Source organism: Oncorhynchus mykiss, chromosome 18 (assembly GCF_013265735.2).
Source record: "Oncorhynchus mykiss isolate Arlee chromosome 18, USDA_OmykA_1.1, whole genome shotgun sequence".
NCBI classification, from domain to species: domain Eukaryota; kingdom Metazoa; phylum Chordata; class Actinopteri; order Salmoniformes; family Salmonidae; genus Oncorhynchus; species Oncorhynchus mykiss.
Window position 1 is genome coordinate 33259276 of NC_048582.1, and position 14373 is coordinate 33273648.

General features: G+C 42.7%; 1 protein-coding gene across 2 annotated transcripts in view; it reads right to left on the bottom strand.

The window, feature by feature from the left end:
- LOC110496796 (oxysterol-binding protein-related protein 10) overlaps window positions 1-14373 on the bottom strand; it is a 136906-nt gene that overhangs the window by 86850 nt on the left and 35683 nt on the right. For both annotated transcript variants that reach the window (XR_005037434.1, XM_036952521.1), the window contains exon 3: window positions 4792-4871. Coding sequence is in view for 1 of the 2 variants with exons in the window: in XM_036952521.1 (XP_036808416.1) it covers window positions 4792-4871 (80 nt within the window). In the remaining variant the exon portion in view is untranslated. The remainder of the gene's footprint in view (window positions 1-4791; window positions 4872-14373) is intronic.

Genomic DNA, 14373 nt, shown 5'->3' on the forward strand with positions numbered 1-14373 from the left:
AGTAAGTCAAGGGTACTGAATACCCTGCATTCGGGAAGGTATTCAGACTACTTGACTTACAGCCTTACTTTAAAATGTATTTAAAAAAAAATTAAATCCCCTCATCAATCTACACACAATTGCCCATAATTACAAAGTAAAAACAGCTTTTTAATAAATGTTTTCAAATTAACATTACCAGTCAAAAGTTTGGACACACCTACTCATTCAAGGGTTTTTCTTCATTTTTACGATTTTCTACATTGTAGAATAAGAGTGAAGACCTCAAAAGTATGAAATAACACATGGAATCATGTCGTAAAAAATAAATAAAAAAAAGTGTTAAACAAATAAAGACATATTTCAGATTCTTCAAAGTAACCACCCTTTGCCTTGATGACAGCTTTGCACACTCTTGGCATTCTCTCAACCAGCTTCACCTGGAATGCTTTTCCAACATTCTTTAAGGAGTTCCCACATATGCTGAGCAGTTGTTGGCTGCTTTTCCTTCACTCTGCAGTCCAACTCATCCCAAACCATCTCAATTGGGTTGAGGTCGGGTGATTGTGGAGACCAGGTCATCTGATGCAGCACTCCATCACTCTCCTTCTTGTTCAAATAGCCCTTACACAGCCTGGAGGTGTGTTGGGCCATTGTCCTGTTGAAAAACAAATGATAGACCCACTAAGCGCAAACCAGATGGGATGGCGTATTCCTGAAAAATGCAGTAGTAGCCATGCTGCTTAAGTGTGCCTTGAATTCTAAATAAATCACTGACAGTGTCACCAGCAAAGCACCTTCACACCACCACCTCACCTCCTCCTCCATGCTTCATGGTGGGAACCACCAAAACTCTAAAATTTGGACTCATCAGATCAAAACGACAGAGTTCCACCGGTCTAATGTTCATTGCTCGTGTTTCTTGGCCCAAGCAAGTCTCTTCTGCTTATTGGTGCCCTTTAATAGTGGTTTCTTTGCAGAAATTCAACCATGCAGTCTACTCTGAACATTTGATGTTGAGATGTGTCTGTTATTTGAACTCTGTGAAGCATTTATTTGGGCTGCAATTTCTGAGGATAGTAACTTTAATGAACTTATCCTCTGCAGCAGAGGTAACTCTGGGTCTTCCTTTCCTGTGGCGGTCCTCATGAGAGCCAGTTTCATCATAGGTGATGGTTTTTGCGACTGCACTTGAAGAAATTTACAAAGTTTTTGAAATTTTCCAGATTGACTGACCTTCATGTCCCTCTTTGGGCTGCAATCCCGTTAACGGGACGATATGTCAACAGCCAGTGAAAGCGCAGGGCGCCAAATTCAAAACAGAAATCTCATACAAATTCCTCAAACATACATGTAATTTATACCATTTTAAAGGTTGTTAATCCCACCACAGTGTCCGATTTCAAATAGGCTTTACGGCGAAAGCACCACAAACGATTATGTTAGGTCACCACCAAACCAAAATAAAAACAGCCATTTTCCCAGCCAAAGAGAGGATTCACAAAAAGCACAAATAGAGATTAAATGAATCATTCATATTCATATTACACAATACATGTATGTTTTGTTTGATAAAGTTCATATTTATATAAAAAAATCTGAGTTTACATTGGCGCGTTACATTCACTAGTTCCAAAAACATCCAGTGATTTTGCTTAGCCACATCGATTCAACAGAAATAATCATAAATGTAGATGATAATACATGGAATACACATGGAATTATAGATATACCTGTCCTTAATGTAACCGCTGTGTCAGATTTCAAAAACACTTTACGGAAAAAGCAAACCATGCAATAATCTGAGACGGCGCACAGAACAATCAAGTCAAATTAGCCGCCATGTTGTAGTCAACATAAACCATAAATTACATGCTAAATATTCCCTTACCTTTGATCTTCATCAGAATGCACTCCCAGGAATCCCAGGTCCACAATAAATACTTGATTTGTCCGATAATGTCCGTTATTATGTCAAATTAGCTACTTTTGTTAGCGCGTTTGGTACACCTATCCAAACGCTGGAGCTGGTAAACCATTTTTTCGGACAAAATCTTCAAGAAGTTATATTACAGGTCGAAGAAACATTTCAAACTAAGTGCAGAATCAATCATTAGGATGTTTTTATCATAAATCTTCAATAAAGTACCACCTGGAGAATTCCTTTGTGTCTTGAGGAGGAACAGAACGCAGGAAGATATCATGCGTTATGCGCGTGACTCATTCCCCTCTCATTCAGTCCCACAACACAGTAGAAGCCTCATTCAAATTTCTATAGACGGTTGACATCTAGTGGAAGCCCTAGGAAGTGAATCTTCATTCATATCTCAAGAGAATGGGTTGAATATATAGCAACCTCAGATTTCTCACTTCCTGTTTGGATTTGTTCTCAGGTTTTTGCCTGCCATATGAGTTTTGTTATACTCACAGACTATATTCTCTATACCCCCTACCTTGTCACAACACAACTGATTGGTTCAAATGCATTAAGAAGGAAATAAATTCCTAAAGGCACACCTGTTAATTGAAATACATTCCAGGTGACTACTTCATGAAGATGGTCTTGGCCATAGTGGAGTTTGGAGTGTGCCTGTTTGAAGTTGTGGACAGGTGTCTTTTATACTGATAACAAGTTCAAACAGGTGCCATTAATACAGGTAACAAGTGGAGGACAGAGGAGCCTCTTAAAGAAGAAGTTACAGGTCTGTGAGAGACAGAAATCTTGCTTGTTTGTAGGTGACCAAATACTTATTTTCCACCATAATTTGCAAATAAATTAATAAAAAATCCTACAATGTGATTTTCTGGATTTTTTTTCTCATTTTGTCTGTCATAGTTGAAGTGTACCTAGGATGAAAATTACAGGCCTCTCTCATCTTTTTAAGTGGGAGAACTTGCACAATTGGTGGCTGACTAAATACCTTTTTGCCCCACTGTACTTCGAAAAATGTGTTTAACACTTTTTTGGTTACTACATGATTCCATATGTGTTATTTCATAGTTTTGAGGTCTCCCCTATTATTCTACAATGTAGAAAATAGTACAAATACATTTTAAACCTTGAATGAGTAGGTTTGTCCAAACTATGGACTGGTACTGTATTTATATATTTTTTAAATGGAAATATCACATTTATGTAAGTATTCAGATCCTGGGGCGTTTCTCCCATTCTTCTCTGCATATCTTCTCAAGCTCGGTCAAGTTGGATGGGGAGCGTCACTGCACAGCTATTTTCAGGTCTCTCCAGAGATTTTCGATCGGGATCAAGTCCAGGCTCTGGCTGGGCCACTCAAGAACATTCAGAGACTTGTCCCGAAGCCACTCCTGTGTTGTCTTGGCTGTGTGCTTAGGGTCATTGTCCTGTTGGAAGGAGAACCTTTGCCCCAGTCTGAATGCTTTGGAGCAGGTTTTCATCAAGGATCTCTGTACTTTCCTCCGTTCATCTTTTCCTTGATCCTGACTGGCCTTCCAATCCTTGCCGCTGAAAAACATCCCTACAGCATGATGCTGCCACCACCATGCTTCACTGTAGTCATGGTGCCAGGTTTCCTCCAGACATAACACTTGGCATTCATGGTCTGACAGTCCTTTAGGTGCCTTTTAGCAAACTCCAAGCGGGTTGTCGGTGGCTCCCGTCTGGCCTCTCTACCATAAAGGCCTAATTGGTGGAGTGGTGCAGAGATGGTTGTCCTTCTGGAAGGTTCTCCCATCTCCATAGAGTAACTTTGGAGCTCTGTCAGAGTGACTAGGGTTCTTGGTCACCTCCCTGACCAAAGCCCATTTCCCCCGATTGCTCAGTTTGGCCGAGTGGCCAGCTCTAGGAAGAATCTTGGTGGTTACAGACTTCTTCCATGTAAGAATGATGGGGGCCACTGTGTTCTTGGGGACCTTCAATGCTGCACACATTTTTTTGGGTACCCTTCCCTAGAACGTTGCCTCGAGACAATCCTGTCTCGGAGCTCTACGGACAATTCCTTTGACCTCATGGCTTGGTTTATGCTCTGACATGCACTGTCAACTGTGGGACCTTATATAGACAAATGTGTGCGCCTTTACAAATGATGTCCAATCAATTTAAATTTACCACAGGTAAATGGAAACAGGATGCACCAGAGCTTCATTTTGAGTCTTATAGCAAAGGGTCTGAATACTTATGTGAATAAGTTATTTAAGTTTTTACATTTTAATACATTTGCAAACATTTCTAAAAAACAGATTTTGCTGTGTCATTATGGGGTATTGTGTGTCGATTGAAGAGGAAAATCGACAAATAAGGCTTATTCTATTTTAGAATAAGGCTGTAACGTACCTTCCGAATGCACTGTATATGAATGCTATCTATTTTTGCCTGCTGTGTGCATTGAGGCTGCAGGAAAGCTAAATATTTCCAAAATCCAACGACTATAGAAAAGAGCATTTGCTGTGTGCCACAAATGCACCCAACAAAAGCACAGTGGTTTGCGACAAAATCTCACAACCACAAAGCTGCCTTCTCAAACTACAGCCTTTCTCCCACTCCTGACCCCTACACTAATACCATAGTTGTCCATTCAAGCCCTTTGTCCAAAGCCATATTAACAGCAACTTAATTTCCTCCAAAGTGCCTGAACCCAAGTAATTATATCAATCTGAGCTGTGCTTACAGAAGAGGGAAATGCTTGCGATGCGATTTGTAAACTCAGTGGTATATTCATCTCTAAAGGGAAGTCAATGCTTCCCTGTCACTGCACGGCTCTTCCTTAGGGACATATGCCAGGAGCTAGAGCTTAGTTGTGACTGCAGTGTGTGTGTGTGTGCACGCGTTGTAAACACCTTGGCACTGCTGTCGGAGTGGCGTCTGGCACATGCTTGGAGTTGGTTCATCCAGAATCGCTGCTCTTTGGCATTGGATGCTACGGAGAAACAAAAGGAGAGAATCAAATGTTCATTTCCGTTAACCATCATCATCACAATGGGAGAAATAGGACATCATCATTACACGAGTTCATGGTCATGTCAATAGATATGCAAAACATAATGACATACATTTTGTGATGACTATCACATTTCAGATTGACATCCAATTTGTGTCTGACACATTATCATCAACCAATGTGCTGTGTATTCTATTAAAGGGTCAGGGTATGCATCGGTGTCTGTGTGAGGAGCTCTCACAGGCCCAAAGACGGCCTGCTATCCAAACACCAACCATGTAAAAAAGTGACTCACTGGTAGGGCTGTCGGTAGTCATGACCGCAGTAAAATTCCACGTGACCTCTTATGCAATCTGGACACGTGCTGGCAGTACCCAGCTAGCTAACGACCATCAGGTCGCTGATGGCCTGGGACTCAGGGCTCCATCGTCCCTCTAACCACTGACATCAATGCAAATGCTATCAAAAAACACATCAAACATTTACCATCAAAACAGTACTGTGCTTTTAAAACTCACCTCACTGTGATTGATCAATATGAAGAAAGAAGTTCAACAACAGGTTGAAACTGAGTGGAAAACATGGTTCCTGTCAATGTTGTTTCAAAGCCTAACACAAAGAAATGGACAGAGCTTTCTAGGGTGATTAACAAAAATTATCATATGCATATTAGAGCTCATGCACATACAGTTGAAGTCAGAAGTTTACATACGCCTTAGCCAAATACATTTAAACTAAGTTTTTCACAATTCCTGACATTTTATCCTAGTAAAAATTCCCTGTCTCAGGTCAGTTAGGATCACCACTGTATTTTAAGAATGTGAAATGTCAGAATAATAGTAGAGAGAATTATTTATTTCAGCTTTTATTTCTTTCATCACATTCCCAGTGGTCAGACGTTTACATACACTCAATTAGTATTTGGTAGCATTGCCATTAAATTGTTTAACTTGGGTCAAATGTTTCGTTTTGGGTAGCCTTCCACAAGCTTCCCACAATAAGTTGGGTGAATTTTGGCCCATGCCTCCTGACAGAGCTGGTGTAACTGAGTCAGGTTTGTAGGCCTTGCTCACACAAATGTTTTCAGTTCTGCCCACACATTTTCTATAGGATTGATGTCAGGGCTTTGTAATGACCACTCCAACACACTGACTTTGCCACAACTTTGGAAGAATGCTTGGGGTCATTGTCCATTTGGAAGACCCATTTGTGACCAAGCTTCCAAACTTCCTGACTGACGTCTTGAGATGTTTCTTCAATATATCCACAATTTTCCTCCCTCATGATGCCATCTATTTTGTGAAGTGCACCAGTCCCTCCTGCAGCAAAGCACCCCCACAACGTGATGCTGCCACCCCCGTGCTTCACGTTTGGGATGCTGTTCTTCGTCTTGCAAGCATCCCCCTTTTTCCTCCAAACATAACAATGGTCATTATGGCCAAACAGTTCTATTTTTGTTTCATCAGACCAGAAGACATTTCTCCAAAAAGTACGATCTTTGTCCCCATGTGCAGTTGCAAACCGTAGTCTGGTTTTCTATGGCGGTTTTGGAGCAGTGGCTTCTTCCTTGCTGAGCAGCCTTTCATGTTATGTTGATATAGGACTCGTTTTACTGTGGACATAGATACTGTTGTACCTGTTTCCTCCAGCATCTTCACAAGGTTCTTTGCTGTTTTTCTGGGATTGATTTGCAATTTTCGCATCAAAGTAGATTCTCTCTATATCGACATAATCTCTCGGTCCTAGCTTTGATGCACCTGTACTGACCTCGCCTTCTGGATGATAGCAGGGTGGACAGGCAGTGGCTCGGGTGGTTGTTGTTCTTGATGATCTTTTTGGCCTTCATGTGACATCGGGTGGTGTAGGGGTCATGGAGGGCAGGTAGTTTGCCCCTGGTGATGCGTTGTGCAGACCTCACTACCCTCTGGAGAGCCTTACAGATGTGGGCGGAGCAGTTCCCGTACCAGGCGGTGATACAGCTCGTCAGGATGCTCTCGATTGTGCATCTCTAAAAGAGTGTTTTTGGTGACAAGCTAAATTTCTTCAGCCTCCTGAGGTTGAAGAGGCACTATTGCGCATTCTTCACCACGCTTCCTGTGTGGGTGGACCATTTCAGTTTGTCAATGATGTGTACGAACTTAAAACTTTCCACTACTGATCCATCGATGTGGATAGGGGGATGCTCCCTCTGCTGTTTCCTGAAGTCCATGATCATCTCCTTCGTTTTGTTGACCTTGAGTGTGAGGCTATTTTCCTGACACCACACTCCGAGGGCCCTCACCTCCTCCCTGTAGGCCGTCTCGTCATTGTTGGTAATCAGGCCTACCACTGTAGCGTCGTCTGCAAACTTGGTGATTGAGTTGGAGGCGTGCATGGCCACGCAGTACAGGAGAGGGCTGAGAATGCACCCTTGTGGGGCCCCAGTGTTGAGGATCAGATGGGTGCGATGTTTCCTACCCTCACCACCTGTGGGCTGCCCGTCAGAAAGTCCAGGACCCAGTTGCACAGGGCGGGATCGAGACCCAGTGTCTTGAGCTTAATGACGAGTTGAGTGTTATGGTGTTAAATGCTGAGCTGTAATCGATGAACAGCATTCTTACATAGGCATTCCTCTTGTCCAGATGGGTTAGGGCAGTGTGCAGTGTGATTGTGTTGTCTGTGGACCTATTGGGGCGGTAAGCAAGTTGGAGTGGGTCTAGGGTGTCAGGTAGGGTGGAGGTGATATGATCCTAGTCTCTCAAAGCACTTAATGATGACGGAAGTGAGTGCTATGGGGGGATAGTCATTTAGCTCAGTTACCTTAGCTTTCTTGGGAACAGGAACAATGGTGGCTCTCTTGAAGCATGTGGGAACAGCAGACTGGGATAGGGATTGATTGAATATGTCCGTAAACACACCGCCCAGCTAGTCTGCGCATGCTCTGAGGACGCGGCTAGGGATGCCATCTGGACCAGCAGCCTTGCGAGGGTTTTACTCACGTTGGCTGCGGTGAAGGAGAGCCCGCAGGTTTTGGTAGCAGGCCGTGTCAGTGGCACTTTATTGTCCTCAAAGCGAGCAAAGAAGTTGTTTAATTTGTCTGGGAGCAAGACGTCGATGTCCACGACAGGGATGGTTTTCTTTTTGTAATCCGTGATTGACTGTAGACCCTGCCACATTCATCTTGTGTCTGAGCCATTGAATTGTGACTCTACTTTGAATATATACTGACGCTTAGCTTGTTTGATTGCCTTGCGGATGGAATAGCTACACTGTTTGTATTCGGTCATGTTTCCGGTCGCCATGATTAAAAGCAGTGGTTCGCACTTTCAATTTTGCTGTGATGCTACCATAAATCCACAGTTTCTGGTTGGGGAAGGTTTTAATAGTCACCGCGGGTACAACATCACTGATGCACTTGCTAATAAACTCACTCACCAAATCAACGTATACATCAATATTGTTGTCTGAGGCTATCCGGAACATATCCAAGACCACGTGATCGAAGCAATCTTGAAGCGTGGATTCAGATTGGTTGGACCAGCATTGACCAGACCTGAGCTCAGGCGTTTCCTGTTTTAGTTTCTGTCAATAGACTGAGAGCAACAAATGGAGTCGTGGTCAGATTTGCCGAAAGGAGGGCGAGGGAGGGCTTTGTATGCGTCGCGGAAGTTAGAGTAGCAATGATCCAGAATGCTGCCAGCCCGGGTCACACATTCGATATGCTGATAAAATTTAGGGAGCCTTGTTTTCATATTAGCCTTGTTAAAATCCCCAGCTACAATAAATGCAGCCTCAGGATGTGGTTCCCAGTTTACATAGAGTCCAATGAAGATCTTTCAGGGCCATCGAGGTGTCTACTTGGGGGGGGGGGGATATACACGGCTGTGATTATAATCGAAGAGAATTCTCTTGGTAGATAATGCGGTCGGCATTTGATTGTAAGGAATTCTAGGTCAGGTGAACAAAAGGACTTGAGTTCCTGTATGTTATTATGATCACACCACGACTCGTTAATCATAAGGCATACACCACCACCCTCCTTCTTGCCAGGGAGATGTTTTTTCTGTCGGCGCAATGCTTGAAGGAACCGTGTGGCTGTACTGACTTCGATAACGTATCCCGAGTGAGCCATGTTTCCGTGAAAGAGACTGTTACAATCTCTGATGTCTCTGGAAGGCAACCCTTGCTCAAATTTCATCTACATTGTTGTCAAGAGACTGGACATTGGCGAGTAGTATCCTTGGGAGCGGTGAGCCCGTCTACGGAGCCGGACCAGAAGACCGCTCCGTCTGCGACGCAGTTGTTTTGGGTTGCCTACTGGGATCCGATCCATTGTCCTGGGTGGTGGTCCAAACAGAGGAACCGCTTTGGGAAAGTCGTATTCCTGGTCGTAATGTTGGTAAATTAACGTTGCTCTAATAGTTCTTCCCGGCTGTATGTATTAGACTTACGATTTCCTGGGGTAACAGTGTAAGAAATAATACATAAAACTGCATAGTTTCCTAAGAATGCGAAGTGAGGCAACACTCTGTCAGCGCCAACAACTCCCTATGCCTTCATTAATAACAACACTGTTTCACGACGCATCAGTGACATGGCAGGAGATGTTTTGAAACAATTACTGCTTCGCATACAACCCTGATAATTCCATGTGTTACAGCTGGATGAGTCAACAGACGATGTGGGCCTGGCACAGCTCCTGGTATATGTCCATTACGTTTATGGGGGAGGGGGGGGGCAATTAAGGAAGACATCCTCTTCTGCAAACCACTGGAAACCAGGACAACAGGAGAGGATATTTTTAAAGTACTGGACAGCTTTGTGACAAATGGACTTCGGTGGTCAAGATGTGTTGGTACTGATGGCGCAAAAGCCATGAAAGGGAGACATAGTGGAGTGGTAATGCAGTGCAAGCAGTTGCTCCCGATGCCACGCGGGTACACTGCATCCACCGAGAGGCTCTTGCTGCCAAGGGAATGCCTGACAGCTTGAAAGACGTTTTGGACACTACAGTGAAAATGGTTAACTTTGTTAAAGCAAGGCCCCTGAACTCTCGTGTATTTTCTGCACTATGCAAGGATATTGGCTTCGACCATGTTTCGCTTTTACAACATACAGAAGTGCGCTGGTTATCAAGGGGCAAAGTATTGACACTTTTTTAAATTGAGAGACGAGCTTAAAGTTTTCTTTACTGACCATAATTTTCACTTGTCTGACCGCTTGCATGATAACGAGTTTCTCACACGACTGGCCTACCTGGGTGATGTTTTTTTCTCGCCTGAATGATCTGAATCTAGGATTACAGGGACTCTCCGCAACTATATTCAATGTGCGGGACACAATTGAGACTATGATTAAGAAGTTGGAGCTCCTCTCTGTCTGCATTAACATGGACACCACCCAGGTCTTTCCATCATTGTAGGATTTTTTTGTGCGACTGAACTCAAGCTTACGGACAATGTCAAATGTGATATAGCGAAACACCTGAGTGAGTAGGGTGCACAATTACGCAGATACTTTCCCGAAACAGAAAACACAAACAACTGGATTTGTTATCCCTTTCATGCTCTGCGTCCAGTCCACTTACTGATATCTGAACAAGAGAGCCTCATCAAAATCGCAACAAGAGGTTCTGTGAAAATTTGATTTAAATCAGAAGCCACGGTCCGATTTCTGGATTGGGCTGTGCTCAGAGTATCCTGCCTTGGCAGTGTTAATGGTGTTAAGACACTGATGCCCTTTGCAACCACGTACCTATGTGAGAGTGGATTCTCGGCTCTCACTAGCATGAAAACTAAATACAGGCACAGACTGTGTGAGGAAAATGATTGAAGACAGACTCTCTCCAATACAATCCAACATTGCAGAGTTATGTGCATCCTTTCAAGCACACCCTTCTCATTAACCTGTGGTGAGTTATTCACAATTTGTGATGAACAAATAAGGTTTTATATGTAAGATGTTTAAATAAAGAGCAAAATTATTAATTATTATTATATTATTATTTGTACCCTGGTCCTATAAGAGCTCTTTGTCACTTCCCGTGAGTCGGCATTCTTATGTTTAATAATAAATGTATTGTATTTGGCAGGCTTACAATTATGGCAAAAAACAACATTTGAGAGTGCACTGACCCTGGTGCTAGAGGGGGTACACAGCTGGAGGTTGAATGTTTGAAGGGGTACGGGACTATAAAAATTCTGGGAACCACTGGTCTAGACTATCTAGACCAATTGGGCTGATCATTCGGAGTGACTGGTAAAACTTTAGTTCAAGAGTAATTCAGCATCTCAACCTATTCCGTGAGATACAATTTAATATTATGTACCAAAGTCTCAAGTCCCCACCCATGGAGAAAATAAAATCATTTAATTGGCAACGTAACCAAATATAGCAGCATTGTCTGGACTCCTGGAGTCCCTAGTAGTGATTAACTGAAACAATGGGCAGGTTGATCATAAATGGTGAAGTACTGAATGTTAAATCTATTCATGTGAGTTAAGCTTGAGAACAAGTCATTTCTTGGAATGATAATGGCCTCAATTTGAGCACTGACATGAGTGTCTGTCAATCACTTAAGTCCTTCACTGTTTTTCAAGCACCCGAAATGTCGCTTGAGTGAAGTGGCACGAGAAGAACACTAGGACAGATTCAGAGACACATACACACAGACGAATGTCAATGTGAAACTTAAAACAGTACCTTCTCCAGCGAATAGCTCCTCTGCACTCAAGCGAAGGCTCTGTTCATGCAGGCTATTCCTAATGAAACACCTGCACTGTCAGTCTGTTAAGAACCCCCGCCCCCATTGATTCCTTCTACACCATAAACATATATTTTCCTTTCAAAACGTCGCATTTAGATCAGCAATTTTGGGTCTTGATTTACACCGGCTATGCCGTGATTGTACATAATTAGCTATCTGTAATGAACAGAGGTGGATCTGGCAGAGCACCTGTTTTGAATGATGAAAAGGACGCCAAGTCTCTAACATGAGCTATTTGCACACTAATCATTTCTTAGCGAAGACCGGGTCGTTCTTGTGCTCATTCTAAGAGGTAATCTATAAGGAGGCCAATGCTAATGAAACATTCAAAGATGGTGTTTAGTTTTTAAAAAAGGTTTGTAGTTGGACGGCTGGCAGTTCCATTCAGTTGATGAATAAGCCACGCTTGTTTTGGAAAATGAGAACAAATAGCACAACACAGTCCTACCCATTTACAATGAGCAACTAGTACTACTCGACAATGCTCTACACATCCCTTTTAAAATAACAATATCTCTGCATTTCAATAAGGTCAACATGCGCTTCAATGTAGACTCTCAAGAGGGCACTAATGTATATCCATTGCCATTCAAGTATTACACCATGACCATGCAATTACACTGCTGCTAATTACAATGATTGAATGGATGTTGTTGGCTATAATAATACGGTCATACTCTCGTGGGAACTCGTAGGGGGATCTGATTAAGGTGAAGAGATAATATGACAGGGCAGCGCTCTGAATATGTACTTCATAACTGAAAGTGATGGAAGTTAAGTTAAACATGACTACTATGGGACAGTAGGGATTATTGCAGTTGCTGGGAAGAACATTGTAAAGCCTGGGGCTTATTCTACGCAGTGGCCGCTCGCAAAAATGTAATGAATGTAGTAGGGCTGCACAATTAATCAAATTCACATCGAAATCGCAATACTGACATGCACAATATCCATATTGCAAGAGATCCATATAAATCACGCACATTAAAACACCACTATGCCACGTGAAACATCCGTTTTTCTAGTTTACTCCGTTTGTCATCTCATTCCCTCCCCTCTTGTGGCTGCCTCCCACACACACCAAGTTCCACCCCATCTCAATCAAGCAGCGCAGTTCCTCCTCGCTGTTAGATTCACTAGGAGTTGTTCTATTAAGACAAAAGCTGTTCTGTTCGGTCAAATGCAGTAAACAAATTATTCCAAAAAAAGAACGTTGCAGCTTTCCACTTTGCTTCTTAATATAAATCATTCTATTTCAATGATTCCAACAATTCATCCCGAGTGTTTTGATCTACAGGTAACTGCCAAAATAAAGGAAACACTTGAGTAAATGAGGGATACAAAGTATATTGAAAGAAGGTGCTTCCACGTAGGTGTGGTTCCTGAGTAAATTAAGCAAGCAATATCCCAACATGCTTACGGTCATGTATAAAAATGCCCAGTTTCCCATTATTTTGGCTACCATGGCTAGATGAAGAGATCTCAGTGACTTTGAAATAGGGGTCTCAAGGGAGCATAGGGGGTTTAAAGGATGTGTGTGTGTCTCAGGCTGCGTTTACACAGGCAGCCCAATTCGGATAATTTTTTGACTAATTGGTCTTTTGACCGATCTGATGCGATTGATCAAAAGACCAATTAATGGAAAAAAGATCAGAATTGGGCTGCCTGTGTAAATGCAGCCTTTGTCAGCAGATCTCAACCCAATTGAACACTTACGGGAGATTGTAGAGCGACGTCTGAGAAAGTTTTCAACAATCATCAACAAAACATCAAATGATTGAATTTCTCATGGACGTTCCAGACACTTGTAGAATCTATGCTAAGGTGCATTTAAGCTGTTCTGGCTCGTGGTGGCCCAAAGCCCTATTAAAAAGGCACACATCACACCGAATGAGGATCTAGCGTATGTCTACCGATCGTTCAGCACACTGTTTTAGGGACCACCCGCTGTAGATGTCTGACTGCAGACATTTTCGCTTGATTTTACATGTAAATTTGGTGCGCACTAGGTTCGCAAATTACGGCTGGCACTCGGTTCAGAGGTGCTAAGTACTCTCGGCTGCCACATTGTATGCCACTCTGGAGACAGGCGCAGGAATTCGAAATAGGGGGATTTAATACTCCACCCAAAATACAACATGCCATGAAAGGCACGGGGACAAAGCTCAAAACAATTACAGGGATGCAACGCAAAACAAAAGAGCGAGTTTAAATTTGTTCTTAACTGACTTGCCTAGTTAAATAAAGGTAAAAAATAAATAAAAAATGTATACAATTACTAATCGGGGGGAATGGGAACCAGGTGTGCGTAATGAGACAGTTCAGTGGTGCCTAGCGGCCAGTGACGTAGACCTCCGGAACTGGTGCACAGAAAGAGCAGCAGTACCAGGGGAATCCATGATATTGGCCAGCAAACGCTATTGGTGTGTTTAACTCCTAAGACACTTTATGTTGGTATATCTTTCATTTTGGCAGTTACCTGTAGATCACAAACGTGTAAAAACGGAAATCGAATTTTGAATTTCGAATTTACGTTCATCTCCTAGAGATGAACGTACTTTGGTGCGAAAAGTGTGAATCGATCCCGGAACAGCAAAGGACCTTGTGAATATGCTGGAGGAAACAGGTACAAAAGTATCTATATCCACAGTAAAACGAGTCCTATATCAACATGTATCGATATATCGACACATATCTTCAGCAAGGAAGAAGCCACTGCTCCAAAACCACTATTAA